This window comes from Tiliqua scincoides, chromosome 6 (assembly GCF_035046505.1).
Source record: "Tiliqua scincoides isolate rTilSci1 chromosome 6, rTilSci1.hap2, whole genome shotgun sequence".
NCBI lineage: Eukaryota > Metazoa > Chordata > Lepidosauria > Squamata > Scincidae > Tiliqua > Tiliqua scincoides.
This window is the reverse complement of record NC_089826.1, coordinates 45,835,038-45,857,368: the sequence shown is the minus strand read 5'-3', so window position 1 is coordinate 45,857,368 and position 22,331 is coordinate 45,835,038. Positions and strand designations below refer to the sequence as shown.

At 42.4% G+C, this 22,331-nt stretch overlaps 1 protein-coding gene across 1 annotated transcript in view; it reads right to left on the bottom strand.

Moving 5' to 3' along the window:
• Nucleotides 1–4,336: 4,336 nt before the first annotated feature.
• The window catches only part of FGB (fibrinogen beta chain), a 20,648-nt gene continuing 2,653 nt past the window's right edge, over nt 4,337–22,331 (bottom strand). The window contains exons 2-10 of the mRNA XM_066632891.1: nt 16,549–16,624; nt 16,084–16,110; nt 12,140–12,349; nt 9,979–10,162; nt 8,499–8,726; nt 7,640–7,753; nt 6,787–6,909; nt 5,321–5,606; nt 4,337–4,627 (exon numbers count right to left, since the gene is read on the bottom strand). Coding sequence (XP_066488988.1) covers nt 4,399–4,627; nt 5,321–5,606; nt 6,787–6,909; nt 7,640–7,753; nt 8,499–8,726; nt 9,979–10,162; nt 12,140–12,349; nt 16,084–16,110; nt 16,549–16,624 — 1,477 coding nt within the window. The 3' untranslated portion in view covers nt 4,337–4,398. The remainder of the gene's footprint in view (nt 4,628–5,320; nt 5,607–6,786; nt 6,910–7,639; nt 7,754–8,498; nt 8,727–9,978; nt 10,163–12,139; nt 12,350–16,083; nt 16,111–16,548; nt 16,625–22,331) is intronic.

Here is a 22,331-nt window from a genome sequence, read left to right as displayed (position 1 = left end):
CAACCAAATGCCACAAGCAGGAAATGAAGACAACAGCCCCCCTTTCCACCACTGTTCCTCTCCACTGGTATGCAGAGACACATGATTGTTGCATCTGAAGGTAGCATGTAACCGTAGTGACTAGTAGCTGTGGGTAGACTTAGCCTCTGAATTTGCCCAATCTCCTTTCCAAGCCCTCCAAGTTAGTGGCCGTCACCACATCTTGTGGGAGCAAATTCCATAGATTAATCATGCACTGTGTAAAGAAGGACCTCCTTTTGCCTCCCTTAAACTGCAAATCATTTTCATTAGCTGGCCCTAGTTTTATTGTTGCACGACTGGAGAAGAGGAAGAAATTCTTTCTTTGTTCTCTCCACATCATTTATAAGCCTCAATTATGTCCCCCATAAGACACTTTTTTTTTCTAAACTAGAAACCCCTAAAACTTATAGCCTTTCCTATGCTCTACACCCTGATCTTTTTGGTTGCCTTCATTTGCACCTTTTCCAGCTCCACAATATCCTTTTTAAAATATGATGACCAGATCTGTACTGCAGCATAAAAATATTTGTAGCCACATTAAGCATCACACATCATAGCAAAATCAGTGGTTACATATTCAGACTAAGTTCAAAACTGTTAAAAACATAACACCATAAGAAGAGCCCTGCTGGATCAGGCCAAAGGCCCATCTAGTCCAGCTTCCTGTATCTCACAGTGGCCAACCAAATGCTTCAGGGAGCACACAAGATAAGACACATCCTGTGTCCTGGTGCCCTCCCCTACATCTGGCAAACTGAGGTAGCCTACCTCTAAAACCGGGAGCTTGCACATATCTATCATGACTTGTAACCCGTGATTAACTTTTCCTCCTGAAATTTGTCCAGTCCCCTCTTAAAGCCATCTAGGCAAGATCCCATCACTACTTCTTGTGGCAAGAAATTCCACAGATTAATTATACTCTGGGTAAAGAAATATTTTCTTTTGTCTTCTTTTGTTCTTATGAAAAAATAGAGCAGGGTGAGTAGAAAAGGGCTCATTTTGAAGTCCATGGCTTCATCAGTTCAATTCAGTAACAAACAGAAGAATAATGTTTTTTAAAAGGTGCATTGTTTTGGGGATGAGTGCTGGATCCCAAAGCCTTATACTGGATCCCAACCCCTGTTCCCGGGGAGTTTGGAGTGGCTTCAAGCTACTCTGCTCTCCTTGGACTTGTGCCACCTCAGGAGGTGGCACAAGTCCGAGGAGACCCATAGGGGCAAGGGTGCTTTACCCAGAGGCAAGAGAAAAAGTTTCCTCTTGCCTCTGGCTGAGCCGCTTTGGGCCCCTATCCTGCGCAGGATACAGCACAAGTTTCTTGGCTTGCCTTTTCCAGCGCAGGGTAGGATTGTGCCCTTAGTACTGTGAGTGCAAACCGATTAACAGCCCAATCCTAAACCGCACTGATGCAGGCAGGCTGCACGTCCTGTGCTGTTTCCAGTGCAGCTTGGGAACTGGCTGGAGGTCTCCTTGGGGTAAGGAGATATTTTTCCCCTTATACTGTGTCGAGCATCAGGCACCCCATGCCTCGGCATGTTTGCAACACTCTGAGCTAATGCAGGGACAACTGCACTGGCTCACCACCAATTCAGGATTGTGCCGTAAAGCCAACTAAATGTTCTATAACAAATGGGAGCAACTATCCAACATGGGACTCAGAAGCCCTTTAACAAGGGATATCAATGGAAAAAAGATTTTCAGTCCAATCCTGTTAGGATGTTACATCCTAAGACACAAAGGGCGCAGTCCTAACCAACTTTCCAGCATTGACATAGCTGTGCCAATGTAGCTTGCATTGCATCCTGCAGTGGGAAGGTAGTCAAGGGGGCCTCCTCATGGTAAGGGCATGTTTGTCACCTTACCTTGGGGCTGCACTGTGACTAAGTCAGTGCTGGAAGGTTGGTTAGGATTGTGCCCAAAGAAGGTTAGGTTAAAAAGCTTCTCACAGGCAGAAGTTTGGACATGGGAAAGTATGCAGTTATGCCAGTCCTCACCAGTATTTTGAATTTGGTCAGCTTCAGGAGGGTGGAATGAATTTTTCTGTATTTAATAACTTGATTCTTAGCTATAAAGGTCCCATATAATTTTTTTTAACAAGGAAATAAGAAAATTTGGACCATAACATTTAAAGTACTGGAAAAAGCCTTATAATTAATATTCCTCCCCCAACCCCTTCCTTCTCCACATCAGGACTTTACAACAATTTTTTTCCATTTATCTTATTTATCAACTCCCCCCTCCCTCCTCATCTTGTTCTGATCGTCCTCCATGCTCCAATGGAGGCTGTGCTGGTATTTGAATCTGGGTTCCTGGGAGCCAGAGATGACATATGAAAAACTTTCAAGCTACCAAGATGGGAGAGGCAGACAGAAGTGGGGGTGACTGGGGTGGTTGTGCATCATTGTCCAAAGTGTGGATGTGCAGCATGCCTGTTATGTGTTTGCATTTTGACTGTGACATCAGATCAGGCGTGGAATTTTCAGCTTGTGGGGACACTCAAAAATATTTGGATTTTGCAGCATTTCAGATTAGGGATGCTCAGCCTGTAGATCTGGAGTAACTTGCTGCCTGCTCATGCTATAAGCAATGGTGAGCAAAAACCAGGCTGTCAGGCAGAAGGTGAACATATCCTAGGAAGCCTATCAGACTGAGCAAAGCACCACAGAGCATGACAGAAGTCTGCTGTATAGAAAGGTTTTTCCCTCTTCCTCTCCCAATTACTGTTTTTGATTGATATTCTCTTCTCTCTTCTATCCCTCGTGCTTTATCAAGGGCAAAGTGCATTTTACTGAGTGTGCAAGTTTGGTCCTTGCTTTTTATTTTTTAAATTTTAATTGGGGAGGGGGACACAAACAGTCTAAAACTAGGCCAGGGAGATAAGGGTGTTTTAGATCTTAAACTGAGGTTTTCTATATGACAGGTATGTGCCCCACCTTGTCCTGGTCAAGAGGTCTGCATCATTAAGGAATAAACCAACCTCTTCCTCCAACAAGAGTATGTGCAGAGTTAAAATCTATACAGAGTCATGGTCAGCTCAGGTTTCTTTTGTCCGGAATCGCAACACTTTGTAGTGCAATTTATAAACAGACAAAACATCTTCTTTTATGGCTATTTGGAAAAGCCCTCATTCAAAACATCCTCGTGTGCTTTAGACAAAATGTAGTACAAAGCACATAAAGGTGGTTCTGGTCTCAGAAAATAAAACAAAAATGGGATAAACACTAATACTTGACTACGGGCCCAATCCTATCCAACTTTCCAGCACTGGTGTAGCTGTAATGCAGCCCTGAGGTAAGGGAACAAATGTTCCCATACCTTAAGGAGGCCTCTGTGACTGCCTCCGCACCACAGGATGCAGTGCACGCCCCATTGGCACAGCTACACCGGCACTGGAAAATTGGATAGGATTGGGCCCTATGACAGCAATTTGAAAACAGAAGTATACGTGAAAGAAAATAATTTGCTTGGAGATACAAGGTGCATAAATAATGGAACTTTCCTCTTCATGGTCAGCATATAGTGGCATATCTGGGGAAAAGGGTGCCCATGGCAAGCACTGAAATTGTGCCCTGTCCAAACAGAGAAGGGGAGATCATGGGGTGGGAAGCCAGCCCTGTTCATCCCACCAAGTGAATTTATTCCGCAGGCTACACAGAGAATGGGAGATGGGGAAGAGGCCAGCCCTGTTCCACCAAGTGAATTGATGCAAAAATCCATGGATGCTAAGTCCCCGTAAAAAAAAAAAAAGAAATGAAAAACATGTTCATTTACCTCTTTTTGTAGGTGTCCTGAAACTGGTGCAGAAACATACCATTGGCTGTGGTGCAGAAATGCACCATCGGTGGAATATGGGTAAGCCTGTCCCTGGCACTCCCCTTCAAGTGGCGCCCAGGACAGACTTGCCACACCTTAGATACACTACCGGCACAGTGTTGACTGTCCACAATAGTGACTGTGGACAAGCAACAGCAGAAGCCTATTGCCTTCATGGTCTGTTAGTGAACTTTGCAGATGATGGGTGAGATGGAAATTTGGGCTTGTCTTATGTTCTTCTTGTATGTTCAGATGAATTTGAGTCATTCCCTTCCTTTGAATCTGATTTTCAGTGGGAAGTTTTCATGCTAAAAACATAAATCAAAGGTTTCAGCAGCACCTATCTTTAGGTCCTTTGGTGCATCAGCCATCTGGAAGTGTTTTAAATGGGGTACGTGTAGAGTCAAATTCAGTACAAGGTTTATGCTTTTGATCACAATGTATTTAATCATAGAAACCTAGTGATTTGGATTTTTTATTGTTTTAATGTAACGTTGAACTCAAGTATAATCAAACAGATCTGAGCAGAAAGACTTGCCACAGTTTATTTAAATACTGTAATCATCCCTATTGCAGGGAGACTGGTCTAATCTTCATGCTTCCTTTCTTCAGAGAATACCAGGACCCTTTCCAATCCAGCCATACAATTCCATCATCTGTTCCATGTTTTGCTTTCTCTGGGGAATACTGTCCACCCCAGTAGTATCTACCATTTGGATTGGCTGAATGACAGCGATTGTACCACCAGCCACCACCATCTTCCTTGGAGCACTGCCTTTTGGGATCTGGGTTTGTCCTGTGAGGAATAACACACAAAGCAATTGATATCAGTCAAGACATATGCACATTGATGACAGAGTAGATAGGTTATCTGAGAATAAACATATGAAGCTGTTTTATACTGACTCGGATCACTGATACATCTACATCAATATAACTGACAATGGCTTTCAAGGGTTTCACACAGGGGTCTTTTCCAGTTTGACCTGGAGATGCAAAGGGAGAACTGGGCCTTTTTACCTGGAGTATACATGTAACTGTGAATCCAGAAACACTGATGCCTTGCTTGGAGAAGACCAGCCCTATTAACCAATCTTTCTATCCCATGAGATTGCTCCATAGCTTTCCATACAATTAATATTGCTTTTAAAGAAACCTCTGGGATAGTTTTGATAAAATGTTCCAGACTATGGAACTTTAAAAAAAACAAAAAAACTCTACAGTTAAAATCCTAAGCTCATTAGCCAATTGGATCTCAATCATTCTATTATGCATGCTTAAGCCATTTCTGACCAATGTTGCATATATGCAACAGGGACCAAATGTGTACACCTGTTGGCTGGGCAAAAAATGGATTAACTAGGTGTAGTCATGCAATATTAAGAGTTGTAAAGCAGCAATTTGTCTCCATTTCCATGTAAACAATCATATGCTTCTAATGGATAAGGTGTAGTACAATAACAAATCAAGTGTAAGAACATACACATACCATCCATCATTGTCTCTGTCAAAAGTGCTGAAGAACATGCCATTGTGAATTGTCATTGTTCTGTTCTCTCCTTGCAGTTGTGAAGCTCCTTCCATCAAGGTATTTCCAGCTGTGCCCCTGTAGTTGCTAACTGATAGCTGATATTTGCTTGATTCACCCTGAATGCTGAATCCTCCATAATGCGCTTTGACCTTGTTACCATTCCAGTCTTCCAGTTCAATTAAAAGTTCAGTGGGTCCTAATTTGGTAAGCTGGTGGATTTTATCGTTTCCAAGCCAATATTCACCTATGGCACAATGAAAATATGTCTGAAACTCTTTTCAGATAAAATTTTAAGAAAGTCCCCCTAATTTGCCCTAAATCTGTAACAAGTAAGTCATAAACAGCCTAGTCTTTTGGTTCACTCATTCTAGGGCAAACATCTGCTACCAAAATGGGTCTCCTCAGATCTGCACCAGCCATTTTGCTGGCACAGATCCAAGGAGACAGGAAAGGGAGAGGAAAAGTGGTTAGGATCCATCACAAGTTGCTGTTTCTGGAAACCCCACTCTCCTGTTCAGCCTTCTGGGAACCTCCCTTCCCTGTTCTGCCTGCCCCCTTCCTGCCCAGAAACTCCATTCAGCTCACTCCCATTGCCAGCATCCCACAATGGCTTACCTGCCTCAGCACAGGTCACCATCTATGGCAGTGTGCCAGGACCGGCAATGCCATTTGCAGTGGCATCCCCAAAATGCCCACCAACATCATGCTATTTGTGATGTCATAAAGATGTATACGCTATCATATATGCCTTTATGCTGCCACAAAAGTTTGTTAGAACTGGGCCAAAAGGCTGCATCCTATACACACTTGTCTGAGAGTAAATGTGCTTATCCAACTTGTGCAAATAGCCCCTCCTGTACTAAGGCCCAAAGAACCTGACTCCTAGCTGCATGCCCAAGTACAGCACAGCATATGTCAGGAAAACACCTAGCCATACCATGGGTAGGCATTATTTACCGTACTCAGAAGTAAGCCCATTGTGTTCAGTAAGACTCAGGCTATAATCCTGTCTTACTCATTGGAAACCAAGACTTCTAACCATGGGTTAAAATAATACATTTAAAAATAATATTGAAACAGATGAAACTCTGTTCCCCCCGCAACAACCCAACCCAAGTAGAAAAGCTTTAATGTATGCCAAAAAAAATTTAAAAATAAAAAATAAAAAAATTACTACAATCTTTGTAAGAGAAAGTTCCATTACGTAGCTACTAAAAATACTTTAGCACCCCCACATTTTACAGGCTTTCTACATTGATGAGAAATTCAAGAGAGCAACAAGCAAAAGTGCAGAAAATGGAACAGAGATGGGATAAAAGCTCCAGCGACACAATCCTAAGAAAAGATCACCTCTCATATTCTGTACCAGAGGAAGCAGCTGATAATCATTTATTAATTTAAGCTGTTCTGAGTCAGATTCTTACCTGGGGTATCACAGTATTTCTTTCCGCCACTCAATGCAATATTCCCAAATCCTCTTTTGTATGAATCCCATGTCCTTCCAAAGCCAACGCTGCCATCCTGGCGGTTCTGAATAACAAGCCAACCTGTTCAAGGTAGATGGGACAGCAAAGTACAATGATGATCTACCATTAACCAATACTATTTCATTTCTCATATATTTCCCTGGCAAATTGGATAGGATCGGGCCCTCATCGATTGCACGGGAGGTTAGGTATATTGTACTCTTCTATGCACCCTTAGATATTTATTGTGCCCTATCTCAAGAGTATTGGGGCAAGTTACAACCTACTTCACATCAGTATATTCATATATACAAATAAAGGGTAAGAATCTGTCAGAAAAAAGTGCTTTTAAATTCCAGTGATTTCAGTGACAAAGATTTTAAATATGTGCTTCAGTTTCCCCCACATGAATCAACAGGAATTAAAAGCATTTAATATTGATATGATCATGGCAATAATATAGAAAACAAAATGGGAGACATTCCCATATAATTACAATTATAATAAACTTAGGGAACACAGTATTTACAATAAATGCTTAAGCCATTTCTGCCCAATGTTGCATATACACAACAGGGATCAAATGTGTGCACAAGTGGGCAAAAATGGGTTAATTTCAAAGTTTACAGACAGACCATATTATAATTCCCTACATTTTGCTGTAGATGTTAATAAATACACAGCACAACCCTATACTCAGAAGTAAGTCCTGCTGTTTCCAGTGGGGCTTACTCCCAGGAACTGCATATAAGATTGCAGCCACAGTAAACGAAAAAATTGTCACTTCTAGAGACAAATTCATTTAACTTACCTCCATTTTCTGTTGTCATGTCGCAATAAACTTTGTATGGTCTGACTAAAGGATCGGGTTGAACAAGATACATCTCAGATGTTTCACCTCCTTTCCTTATTATATCCTCACACTCTGTAATCAGAAATCCATTGTAGATGTTATTGGGTAAGTTGAAATGGTCTCTATGAACCCTTATTGCAAGAACTAAGCTTAGGACGATCCTTTCTCTACTAATTATACACATTCATACTTTTTAAAAAATGTATTGAATTTCATTTTGATCTAAGGATGAATGAAATCATTGCGAAGCGGATATCCAAAAAGAAAAATGTGTCTGTATTAGTTCATTAATATCCCTCACACAAGCGATTTTCAAAATTTATGCTTAGGGCACAAGCCCTACTGAAGTCAACAAAGCTTTTGGAAATCATAACAATTTCAAAATTCTTTCTCCCCCACCCATCATTTTTGTTGGCTGTATAAGCCTCCCTCTCAGAGTTCCTGTGCAGAAGCAGCCAGGAGATTTTCAAGATTCAGTGAAAAGAGGTGAGATATTTTCATTTGATTAACCCGGGACCTCAGAAATCTAGTTGATTGAAAGTGTCCTGTTTAAAAGTTCTCCCATTTTGTTGCTCCCCATTGATTGCAGCTGGTGAATTGCCCCTTAATTGCCCCAGTGCCAGTTTCTGTTGGTGGGAAAGGTTTTCATCACTGATTTCCTTGCATTTTTTCTTTTATTTTTGAAGTGCATGGAAATCAGTAATTGGTCCTCCCCATCCTATGGACGCAGAAACTGGCACTGCTGGTAGCATCCTGAAGGGTGCCTATATACCTTTCCAATTGTAAAGCAAGACAGACAAAGAACGTGAGACATCACCTTTGCCAGAGACCACAGGGATATTGCATGAGACAGTGCAGGGCGTGCGGCATTCTCCCAACTGGAACGAGATTGCACTGTCCAGCTTTTGCAATTTTTTTTGCAAAGTATCAACAATCCCACGAAGTATTCGTAGGCTAGATGGGATGTTGTTGTCTAAGTTCTCTTTAATGAAAGTGTAGTGCTGCTCTATATTCCGGTTGTATTCACTGATTACATTCTCATTATCTGAAAAAAAACAAATTCATGTAAAAAGGTGGTAGATGTTTTTGTATAATGTGATATGTGCCTTTTATATGAATCTTGTTTATAAACAATAGTCAGGACTGAAGTTCTGCTTTATCTTCTGGGCAAGCATCACAGGTGTCTGAGAAGCACATATACCAATCTGATCCAGCACTTTTGCAAGGAACTATTATTACTTAGACTGAGATATAAGTCATACGACCAAATCGGTATACTGATAATGTGCCCATTTTCACAAGAGATTTGTCAATTGGCTTTTTAATTTCCCACATTTGCAAATGTAAAGAAAAGGCTTCATTGACCAGAAAGATGTTTTTCTTTGAAATATCTGATTTCTACCTCTTGCACTGAGTTAACTTGCATCAGAAGTCACCCATTCTCCATTAAAAGATAATATTTGTATCAGTGGTGAAAACATTTTGGATTGTGTCCCTCTATAACTTCCCCTTCAGCAAATGGAAGGCACTTCCATTTCTGCACTTATTAAGGGAATTCTGCTGATCTCCATGAACTTTGCAGCTCTTGCTGTCCCATACAATCTTGTACTGGGGGGTTCCCCGCACCCTCCACAGTGGATTTCTGGGGGATGCCGGTCGCTATTGTACTGAGGAGGAAATGGGGGGAATGGGGTACTCTTTGCATTCTGGAGGATGCAACAGAGTGAAAAGCGGTATATAAATACTGTTAATAATAATAATAATAATAATAATAATAATTAATAACTCCCTGTGCAGATTGTGTGACACTATGCATAGTTTAGAATCTACAGAAGGGTTCATAATCTGAGTATTGACAAACCTACAACTCAGCGCACGTTTACCACACATAGCAAAGCGGCACAACATGGGTTGAGAAGTGACACAACTAATCTTGGCTGAGTTACAGATCAGGTGTATCCAGAAACAGTCACATGGCACAGTTGCGTGTGCTAAACTTTGCCTGTATCCTTTCAATCTAAAGGTGCTAAACATGGAAGCCATGTGAAACTATGCATATAGGGACTCCATCATGGCAAATGTATAATGGGGCTGGGTGGGTAAGATGTAATTCTACTGCCCTACCACACATAGACTTTACCCTATTTGCTGAAGGTGATGCATGTGAATCCGATATCTTACACAGCCTGTTACCTCCTGTCCTTTTGGAGAAGAATTTCAAACTTAGAAACGAAGGGCAAGGCAGCTTTGCCTGCTTATGAATTTACTGAAGGGATAAACAATATTGCAGGGGATACCTCTTATTTGTTTCTGTCTTTTTGCTAGTCGCTCATCCAGCAAATTGGTGTATGAATAGAAAGATGAAGAGGATTGGTCTAACTTCTCCACTTTGTCTCTGAGATCCTCAACGGTTGGTTTCACTGTACTTTCCTGTTTCAGCAGTGCAGTCTGCAGCTCACATCCAGTTGGACATAACACTCCCTTAAAAAGAAAAGAAATATTTTCTTTTGTCTGTCCTAACTCTCCCAACATCCAATTTTGGTGGATGTCCCCTGGTTCTGGTGTTATGTGAGAGGGAAAAGAGCATCTCTCTATCCACTTTATCCTTCCCATGCATAATTTTGTATGTCTCAATCATGTCCCCCCTCAGAAGAAGGGGAGGAACCATGCACACTACCCTGAGCTCCTTAGAGGAAGTGTGGTATAAAAATGTGGAAAAAAATCAATTAATTAACTAATTAATTATCTCGTAAGGAGGGGCGCCAAAAATTTATGGGCCCTGGGAGTCAAATGGAGCTACACCACTGGAAATAGGGAATGGCTATTCAACTATCACAGTCCTGATGCATAGAATTAAGCCAATTTAAATCCCATGAATTCCAATGAGACTAGTAGACCAACATAAGAACAGCCCCACTGGATCAGGCCATAGGCCCATCTAGTCCAGCTTCCTGTATCTCACAGCGGCCCACCAAATGCCCCAGTGAGCACACCAGATAACAAGAGACCTCATCCTGGTGCCCTCCCTTGCATCTGGCCTTCTGACATAACCCATTTCTAAAATCAGGAGGTTGCACATGCACATCATGGCTTGTAACCCGTAATGGATTTTTCCTCCAGAAACTTGTCCAATCCCCTTTTAAAGGCGTCTAGGCTAGACGCCAGCACCACATCCTGTGGCAAGGAGTTCCACAGACCGACCACACGCTGAGTAAAGAAATATTTTCTTTTGTCTGTCCTAACCCGCCCAACTCTCAATTTTAATGGATGTCCCCTGGTTCTGGTATTATGTGAGAGTGTAAAGAGCATCTCCCTATCCACTCTGTCCATCCCCTGCATAATTTTGTATGTCTCAATCATGTCCCCCCTCAGGCGTCTCTTTTCTAGGCTGAAGAGACCCAAACACCGTAGCCTTTCCTCATAAGGAAAGTGCCCCAGCCCCGTAATCATCTTAGTCGCTCTCTTTTGCACCTTTTCCATTTCCACTATGTCTTTTTTGAGATGCGGCAACCAGAACTGGACACAATACTCCAGGTGTGGCCTTACCATCGATTTGTACAACGGCATTATAATATTAGCCGTTTTGGTCTCAATACCCTTCCTAATGATCGCAAGCATAGAATTGGCCTTCTTCACTGCCGCCGCACATTGGGTCGACACTTTCATCGACCTGTCCACCACCACCCCAAGATCTCTCTCCTGACCAATCTTACCCTGGACCATTGGTGGCCCCAGCTTGCTTGCCATCACAGTGGCTGCCATGGCAGGGCCCTGGCCTTGTGTGGATGGAATGGGAATTCCATCAGCTCATGGCCTGGATAAGACTGGGCTGAAATGGCCCTATTCACACTCCTGTAGCAGTATGGAAGCCTCTTCTCCATGGTGCAATCCCATACTGCTTTGTGAAAATGACAGTGAGATTCTAGGTGAGTAACAAATAAGTGGGAAACTTCCACACAATTGGCCCCACCCATATGATTATTTCATTCTCATGAGTGTCCCTGAGTGATGCAGAGAAGGGATTTCTGCAGCACTGAAGCATGTATGAATGAGACCTTATAAGCCAGTATAAGGAAGTGGCAAACAAATCAATGGTTAGCTGGCTACATCTTTGTACCCAGTTCATTCCTAACAGATGAATGGGAAATACATAACAATGTATAAACAAGGTGAACTCTTTCTGCGATTACAACAGTTAATAAAAATATCACTAAAAGCAATTGAAGGGCAACAATCTAAGGATCACAGAGTACTCCAAGTATGAAGCAGGCGAACTTAGTTGTAAGTAGTAAAACTTCCAGGAATGATGGCTCTGATATGCAGTGACTGAGTCGATGCATGTCTTTGTTTTTCCAGGAAGCACACACTAAACTGGGAGGTAACCTCTATACACAGGAACAGGCCTATTACTATTAAAACGTTTGTGCTTATTGTGATATCAATGCAAATAACACCTACCAACTCTTCTGATAGGTGTTTGCAGCCTCCACTATCAGGGTAAATTATCTCTGTCTTCTGGCCGCGGACAGGCGGTTTTGTTGGACGTGCTCGATATCTGATGCCACCGACGGGAAGAGGAGGAGCTGGTCTGACAGTTGGAGTTGACTCCCGTCTTCTGTCTATAGGCCTGTGACCTCGTGCATCTGGGCCTTCATCTCTACCTCCAGCCTGCGCACATTAGAGGAAAAAAGAATAGTTACTGTTGTGATCTAGAACAATGAAGATAATTACAATCTATCGTGTATTTACTGAAAATCCTAAATCATAATGATGCCAGGCTAAGACAAAATCTCCTAATTACTCATGATGTCTGACTAAATACAACTTATTGTGAACCATCCATCAAAACAGCAACTGAGTTGAGGACAAGATTGGTTTACTACACAGCAAAAACCTGCACCACACCAGCCTACTCCAAATTGTCATTTTTAAACATGCATTTCCTATGTAGTTAACAAGTGCAGTGAAAAAAGAGGCAACCTCCAGACAGATTCAGGGGAAAAGAAATATATATTAGAAAATGTTGCTTGGGTGACAAACTCAGTCACATGGTTGTGTTTACTCACAAGTAGGCAGACGTGCCTTGGCTGGTGGCCAGGCCAGACAAAGGGGAATGTGAGGACACCAGAATGGAGCTGAGCCAGATCCAATGAAGCTGGAGTGCAACAAATGCTCCAGAAGGCAGCCTCTCCCCCCCCCCCCACTAAAAAGGACAAAAAAGAGGCTTGAACTGGTAAGGGGAATGTTTTCTATTTTGCACTTGCAAAGCCAGGAGGGTCTTTATCTTGATATGCCTGAAATAGAAGAACTTTAAACTGGGCATTGGGGAGGGCTGGAAATCTCACTGATTCTTTTTTTTGGGGGGGGGGGGGTTATTGCAGGCAGACTACTGAGTAAGCTCCATTGACCCCTATGGGACTTACTTCAGAGTAGACATGCATATGCTTGAGCTCACAGGCTGCAATTCTACCCACACTTTCCTGAGAGTAAGCCCCATTGGCCACAATAGGACTTACTTCACAATAGATTCACTTGGTGGAACAGGACTGACTCCCCCTTATTTAATTATTTCTTTTATTTTAATTTAATTATTTATAATCATTTATTTTAATTTACTTGATGTCTCTTCTGGCCATGACATCACTTCCAATGGGTCCTGGACAGATTGTCATTCTAAAAAGTGGGTCCTGGTGCTAAAAGTTTGAGAACTGCTGCAGTAAGGTGTTAGTAAGTTGACACAGGGGTGTGTGAGTGAAAGACTCTACAAGTTTTCAAAATCACTAAAATCAGAATTTGGAGGAATTATACATCATGTTATGTATCAATCAATGCATATTTCATGCAGAATGCAATGAAGCAAACTACATTAAAATATCTGTGTTCTAACAAAAGGTACAGCCAAAAAACCAGTGGGGGTGGGGCGATGGTACATCACCACACCCACCACCTGGGGGTTGCCCCACCCACTGCATGAGGTGACACACAGGACTCCCGCACTGGGTGATGCAAATCCTAGTGACGCCACTTTTTCACCTCCTCAAGGTCACCTCCTTTTTCCTTTGTGTTGATTGGATGCTGTTCTCTCCCCTCAAGAAACAAGCCTTACACACTGGCTCCATTAGTTCCAGGTCATTCTACTGAAAGGGGGGGGGAAACAAGACATAAATGTTTGCACTCTTTCTGCTGGGTCCAGAGAATAATCTCATAGTATCTTCAAACAGCAGAGAAACCGCTCTATGCAGAGGACTACTTAGGTTAAACTGCAACAAAAACTGAGCTAGTTCTGTTGGAGGCCCAGCAGTGATTTCAAAATTAGACCACTGCAGGGTTGGAGCTTTCCATGCCATTTGGAAACTTCAGATAGGGCAGAACAAAGTCAACTGCCTGTTAACACGTACATGGGCAGACATTCTCATCTATCATCTGTTTTGAAGCATCTGATCTGATTGTCCATTCATTTCAGAGCTCAGTTCCAAGTGCTGGTTCTTACCTTTCAAGTCCTAAGTTCTGATGATCCCAGGGAAGGGCTCATCTCCTATGAGTCCAAGTCCACCACCACACATAAGATTTTCTGACTAGGTCCTCCTCCTGATTCCATCTTGGGGGAGGGGGTGTTGAGGGTAGGCTAGCAGCCAAGCAGGCTCAGGGTTTTTTCCTGAAGCAACCTGGTGCTCTAGCACTCTCTCCTGAAAGCTTCATATATACAACCTTCTAGATCAGTGTTTCTCAACGTTTGTCCCCTGCCGTACCACTTCGCATGCCCTATTGGCAGTACCACCAAAAGTGACTGGCGATGATGTCATCATCACTTACTTCTGGACTGGGAGGCCGGATGTGACATGAAAAAGACCGGTAGGAGGCAGGGTAGATGGGAGGGCTTTTTGAACTATGCAAAAAGCATACGCTGGAGCTCTGACTGCCAAGCTGAGCCTCCTACCACTGCTTGTCATGTTGTGTTGCTAGTTTTGCTGCTAGGCAGTGGGGGTCTGGGGGTCCACGTGCACCACTGGACACCACCACAAGTATCACCAGTGGTACATGTACCACTGTTTGAGAAATGCTGTTCTAGCTGGCTTTCAGAAGGCATGGAAAACTGTTTTGTTTATTTTGGGTGACCTTTGAAACCAAGAATGAGAGCCCCTTCAAGTGCCCTTGCTTAAGTTGAATGATTGGTTTATTGATATTACTTTTGGGTTTTTTGTTGCTGCTGCTGTTGCCATTTTTAAATGTTGAATTTCGTATAGTATTGTGTTCTTTGCATATGTTGCAGCAGGGCATCATCTTAGAAGGCGCATACCCTCCTGTGCGTGAGAGAAGGTGGAATATTTCTTCTTTGATGGCAGCCACCATGTCTGGGCTTTGCAAGGGCTTTCATTAAAAGTACATGACAATTATTTTAAAATCTGCTGCCTGATTAACTTTTTAATTGATCAAAAATTTTTGTTCAATCAGCTGACCCAACATTTAGTCCAATTTTCATAGGTGCTGGGATTTCTCTTCATTCTGGCAAGAATTGTGAATGCTCAATACCTCTTGAAGTCAGGACCTACAGTAGGACTATTCACAAATTACACTGTATGTATGTACAAGTGTTAGAATGCACATATACATTGTTACACATACACATGACTGCACATGAACTCATTTCAAAAGTCAAAAAAGACTGCGGGTCCAATCCTATCCAACTTTCCAGCGCTAGTGCAGCTGTTCCAGCAGGTCATGCACTGCATCTTTGTGGTGATGGGGGCAGTATAGAGGCCTTCTCAAGGTAAAGAAATGTTTATTCCCTTATCTCGGGACTGAATTGCGGCTGCATCACCACTGGAAAGTTGGATAGGATTGGGCCCTGAAACTCTTAAACATTGATTGCAATCATGTGTACTACTGGATGCCTAGTGAACATCATAGAAAATGGTAGATGTACATAGCTCACCAATCCATGTGTGTTAAACATTGTACGTTTTCAAGACATAAATTAATTCTCCCTCTCTTGCACTTCTTGTATATCCCATGCTTTCCCCTCTCATTAGAGAGGCACTCAAGGTGGACAGGAGTAAGGAAACATCCCTAATTCATTTTAGGGGATGGATTTTTAATCAGATGAACATAAGGATTCTATAAATAATGTTTACAAACCACAGTTCCTTTTGCTAGACATCCTGTTGGGGTCAGTTTTATCTCAAGACACAATGCTACAATTTCTTTAGGAATCCCATCATTATGGGAGTGGCAATTTTAAGAGCTTCAGAGACAACCCACAAAATTGAACATGGATCTTTCTGTATGCGGATATTTGAATACAAACTATTACCAAATATGCATGCAATTTCTAGATGGCAATATATCATCATAGCACTTATATCGTTTATTCTTTTTGAATGAAAATGAAAATTCAGTCTTACCACTGGTGTGCGTGGTACTTCATCATCCTGCAAGAGAGAAAAGGGAAAAAAATCAGAAAAACAAATATGCATTAAAAAAAAACAAGACACACCATTTTGCTGTTACATGTTTAGGTTGCAACTTATGATGCTCTTAAAGGAAATAAAAATGCATTTACTTTTGTCTTTATTTTCTAATACCTAAACAAAAGAAGCACAGACATGAAATAGTGGATATTCTTACATCATCATCATAATCCTGTGATTTGACTACAGCAACAGACAGAAGAAAGAGCAACAGTAGTTTCAGGATTTGGGTTTTCTTGAACATCTTAGCAACTTTTCTCAGCCGTAACTCAGAAAAAGTGAATCGGTGATCATATATAAATGAATTGATATGCAATTTCTCTGCTAGTTAATGATAGGTTATCCTGCTATCCCACTGTTAATATTTAACTTGATTGGTCACTGCCTGGACAAAGTCACAGATTGAGCAATGGCATCTTCCGTAGGTGTCTGAAGGACAGGGAAAACGAGAATTCTGTAAATTCCTGCAAAGTATCTGGAGGAGATGTAAAATATTTTATTGATCAAAATTCCAAGAATGTGTTTGCAACAGACTGGCAGAAGGCCAGCAAGTGTGGCAAGAGCACTTCCCCCTTTGCTTGATCCATGCAGAGGCCCTTTCCTTCCCCCTTCAGTTACCCACGTTTAGTACCCCGACTCACAGCAATATGTGACTTAACATTGCCCAGAGCAGTGGTTTTCAACTGGTGTGCTGTGGCACACTAGTGTACTGCGAATGGTCCTCAGGTGTGCCATGGGAGTTTGGGGAAGAGTAATTAATTAGTAGGGTCATTGAGGATGTGGGCTTCTCACCGCAGCATGGTGTCAAAAAACTAATTGTGCACTCTAAAAATATTAGCGCCTTGACAGTGTGTGGTGAGATGCAAAAGGTTGAAAATCACTGGCCTAGACTGACATGGAACACTGTATTTACTTCAAAACAATACACGTAAGACAAACATTTTTACACAAACACAATCTACACAGATGAAATTTGAGCCTAAGTACTTTGGAGTTCAGTGAGAACTCCCTATATATTTTTCTTTTACAAAAGGTAGCCAGGAGGTCCCAATTCAGATGGTCCCAAGGAAGGAAAATTTAATCTTTACTCACTCACATATGCTATTTTATGACTGAAAATCACCTCCCCCAAAGCTGCCCTAATTGGTAGCATCTATAGAAGTACTGTATACAAACCTGAATGCTATTCTTACAACATAAAAAGCTAGTCAGTCAACTCATAACTGTCTATAATATTTTGGACTATGGGCCTAAAAACATTATTAATTGCCTTTGGTTTATACTAGGTCTTTAGTTTTCTTTGAATGGTTTGCTTCCCATTTTTCACAGTGTTCCACACCTTCATCTGTCATTGTTTTTGGGAAGACCCTGAATTCACTTTCCGTGCATCTCATAGCAAATGTCAAGAGATACAGGACTGCTCATGACATTCCACTGGCATACTATATCATTTACATTGACATCCTATTGAAGATGAGAGCTGGTAGAATGCATGTTCTGTTGGTGCAGGCTGCTGCAAAGCAGCTCTAAAGAGTTTTATGGCAGTATAAGCTGCCGCCATGCTGGTGGAAAGGCCAGAGCCTTCCTGTGTGCACTGGAAGATGTTGGAAGGTTTACCAGAGCAAGTAAGTTGACCTATTGGGGCTGCTAGGGTTTATCCCATGGAAAGGGGACAAATGTCCCCAAGGACACCTCCACCAGCCAAAACTCTGGCGCTGCACCATGCTGGCATTTCTGAATCACTGCATAATTTGATAGGATTGAGTTGTTAGGCTATATGCACTTACCAGATAGTAAGTCCCACTAATATCAATGGGGCTTATTTACGAGTATATATGCATAGACTTGCACTGTTAATAGAGTTACAATTCATTGTTACAGTTTCACTATAGGATGCTTCATGCAATATAATTGCTACCCTAGCATTATTTCAATGATGGCATCACATTCTGCTCATCCTAAGCGATGCAACCTCTCGTTTTCAAGATCTGATTTGTCTCTTGATCCCTGGCTCCACCATGCGACAGAACCTGAAGTTAATGGCTGGAATGAGACACAGAAGAAGAACTAATGTGGTAAATACATTTGGGAATCTTGGGGTACAATCCATTTGGAAATGTTTCTGTACAAGCCTTCATAATATACCTTAGGCCCATGATCACTATATGCAACCTCTGGTTTTAGAAATAGGCTATCTCTGAATGCCAGATGCAAAGGAGTAGCAAAAGGATATGCGTATATTGTTGTCTTGAGAGCTCCCTGAGGCATCTGGTGGGCCACTATGAGATATAGGAAGCTGTACTAGATGGGCCCTTGGCCTGATCCAGCAGGGGTCTTCTTAAGTCTCATTGCAGCTTGCATTCATCGTAATAAGGACTGTGCAGGACAATTCCTTGGTGAACACATCTCTTGACTTCTTTATGTAGTTTCATCATATGATTTATGTTTTTATATATGAAATATAAAACAAGATATTTAGGTGGATCTTTCACTCATTGTCCAGTGTTTTTGAGGTACCCCTTCGCACTTCAGCCTATTGTGTTTCCTATTAACTGCTGAACCATATGAACTATCTTAAGATTCCTCTTCCTCAGAGGAGAATATCTGAAGACAATGCATATGTAGAACTGCTAGGGCACATACATGGGCCAACGCGGGGTTCTGGGGAGGGCTGGAGGTGGAGCCAGGATCCAACCCTTGTGCCAGATCCCAGGCAACTCTGAGCAGCGTTAGGCTGTTTGGATCTGCACCACATCTTCAGGTGGTGCAAATCAGAGTAGACCCATTGGGGCTGCTGTTGTGTTACCCAGGGTAAGGGCAGACCACCCCAACCCTGAGTTGCCTTTCCTAAGTTGCCTTTCCTAAGTTTCCTAAGTTGTAGGTTGAAAAGAAATAGCTCTAGATTCTCTCACTTGTTTGTCCTGTTGGCTTGTTCTATCAGTGGTGCAATGCCCTTTAAACAAGCTCTGCAGATAAGTCAAGGCCACTGGTTAGTGACTGTCAGATCAAAGATCTCTTTATGTGCCGGATACTAGAAGCAAAACTTTGGGGCCAAAGATAAACCATCATGTTTGTGGAAGGAGAAAAAACCTGCTGGTTATTAATTTGTTTAGAAATATCCTTTCGTACACAAGTGATGTCGCAAACCTATTCTGAGCAGGGTAAACACAGAACTCATCCCTGATTTCTCTTAACTTGCAGTCTAAAGGTAACAAATATTTGTTGCAGTGGTTTCCCGTGAATGAGAATCCATCGTCATTATGCTGTCCTGGAAGCAAGCAAGCAAGCAAGCAAGCACTTGTTTAAAGATTAATGTGTGGGATGTTTTCTGCTGTTTAGTTATATCAATTGAGTAAGGGCCCAATCATGAGCTGGTCCAGCACTGGCACTGACCTCCAGCGTTGGTGCTGGGCAAAATAGCTGGCACAGACTTGAGAAACCCCACTGCAGAAAGTCCCCTTCCACTGAGGAGACCTTCTGCAGCTGCCACGGGGCTACAAGAAGAAGCAATAGCCACTTTGGCGCAGTTTTACCCAGCAGTGCCGCCACCTTTAGGATTGGGTAGCCCCTTACTTAGATTTGATTTCATCATATGGAGGGTGTTAAAAATTTTCCTGTTTGATGATGTCACTTCCAGCCATGACATCACTTTTAGGTTAATGACATCACTTCTGTTGTTTCCTGACAGAGTGTCTTTCTTAAAAGTGGGTACTAGTACTAGAATATTTCACTGTCTTAGGGGAATGGAATATCCACTTTGCTATTGGATGGAATTATTCCAAATAATGTATGAACCGGCCCTACGTTATGAGTTTAAATTTTAAAACATTTTTAGTTTATTAATTTTACTTTATCTCGATTCTGTGTTCACAAATCATCTTACCTGCCTTTGTTTAGGTTATGCTTGTTGTAACATTTCTGAAAACAGTTGGATAAAAATTATATCCTCTTATTAAACTCATACATCAAAACAACAAAGATTTATATTTTTGTTTCTGTAAGACTGAAGTATGCAGGCACATACTTCAACAGATTTAGATTTGAGTTGCCACTACAATCTATTTATAGTGAACTGCAGGCCACGTTCTGTGTTTTCCTTATGTCAATTCACAATTGGAATATCATTCCAAAAATATCAGTGGTTTCACCAAAATCAACAAGAAAGTTGTCATCTGTTGTCACGGCAAAACATGAATCAGTAATAAAAATGATTCTTATTCTGCTTCTATTCTTTGTCAGATCTGTTGCACAGTTATTCATGTTGCTCTTTGTGCAACACAGTTATTCAATGTCTGCATTCTTGTGATATTTTACTCTTTGGCAGTATCCCCTTTGTAGTTCATCCAATCTTATGATACTGGCTTTTCATATCTGAAAAAAACAAAACCCAACTTACTCCCAAAATCAGAGAAGCTACTATATGACTACAAAACCCATAATCTGGTATGAATGAAAAAAGAAAAGGACATGAATGAGATTTACTATTTATGCAGTGTAAGGACTATAAAAACCATGATGAATTGTAGCCATTGTAGGAAAAGTGCAAGAGTAGCAGGTTAACAATTGAGAAGGCAATAAATTATGAGAGTACACCCAACTGGGTTAGCATGGTGAAGTAAAAACAACAGTGTTGCGAAACCATAAAAATTAACACATTGATGGCCCAATCTTATATTCCTATACCCATCATTGTGCCTCTACCACTGGTGCTGACTATAATAAAACAGTGTATTCGCAAATGGTACTCTGGCAGTGCGCTCAGTAGTGTGCTGCCAGGAACACTGGTGAGAAAGCTGGAGCCTTTCCACCCACTTCATTGGCTCTCCCACAACCTGCCAGAGCAGGTAAGTCAGCTGGAGACATGGGAGGGGCTGGGGAGGGCAGAATGGAAGGTGAATCGGGCCACCAAATCCTGACCCACTTCTAGGATCCAAACCCACATTGCAGGTCCACGTAGACCTGTATCAGCTATTTAACTAGTGCATGTCTGAGTAGACCCCGCTCCCCGGTGCTGCAGAGGTTTATCCACAGGAGACCTCTATAACTGCTTCCTCCACAGGATGCAGCGGTAGTCATTTTTGCACTGCTGCACTGGTGGGGGGGGGGGGAGAATAGGATTGGGCTCTTATTGTAGCATAAGCTCTGGACCTGGAGTTCATCCTATGAATTTTGCCTTTCACTAACTCCAGTGTTTGGCATTTCTCATTGTTGTCGATGAAAAGCTAACTCATGCACTCTTCTGTTTAAAACCTGTAACTGCAGTGTGCTGCTTTCAGAAATATAAGGTATAAATGAAGCCAGTTGATTACTGCTGAGCAAAAATGGATGTAATATAATTCAATTTTACATTAAATATTTACTACACAGTGCCGTGTAAGTAGGTCTGGCTGAGCAGGCAGTAGATCTCGCTGAGTGGTAGAGCTGCCGCCTATGAAAGCCCAAAGAACAGCTGGGAATGTAGTTTGAAACAGTTGGAAGTATCTGTGAACTGTGGGCAGCGCTAACAAGATGAATAGATTATCTCAGCTGGTGAGAGGAGTGAGATGACCACCTTTGGTGGGAGTGAAGGGGTTGCTGTCAATTAAGCGTGGGAGGTGAAAGCAGCCATAAAATTAACAGACCGAGGACCCAATCCTATCCAACTTTACAGCACCAGTACAGCTGCAGTGCAGCCCCAAAGACAGGGAACAAACGTTTTGAGACCTTGAGGAGGCCTCTGTGACTGCCTTCCCACCACAGGATGTAGTGCATACTCCTTTGGCACAGCTGCACCAGCACTGGAAAATTAGATAGCATTTGGCCCTGAGAAGGATTCCACCTGGAATGAAGGTGTTCTATGGAAGACTAGAACTCATAATTGTAAAAATTCTTTACGGCAGGGCTTTTCAAACTGGGAGTTGCAACGCCCCAGCCTGCGGGCCCTGGCCCCTGCCCCCTTAAGGGGTGGGGGCAGCCTGGAGGCAGGGAGGAGGCAGTGGCGCACGAGGAGGATCGCGCCGCTCAAGGGGGCTGCAGGGGCATGGGTACAATACCCAAGCCCCTGCAGCCTCCTGGGGGTGCAGGGAGCTGGGTGCAACCTGCAGCAGGGTTCCTTGCAGCAGTGAAAGTACATGCAGAGCGATCGCGATCCACTTCCGCTTTAGCCCCTTTTGCCCACCCCTGCTGCCTCCCCCCTCCCGCCC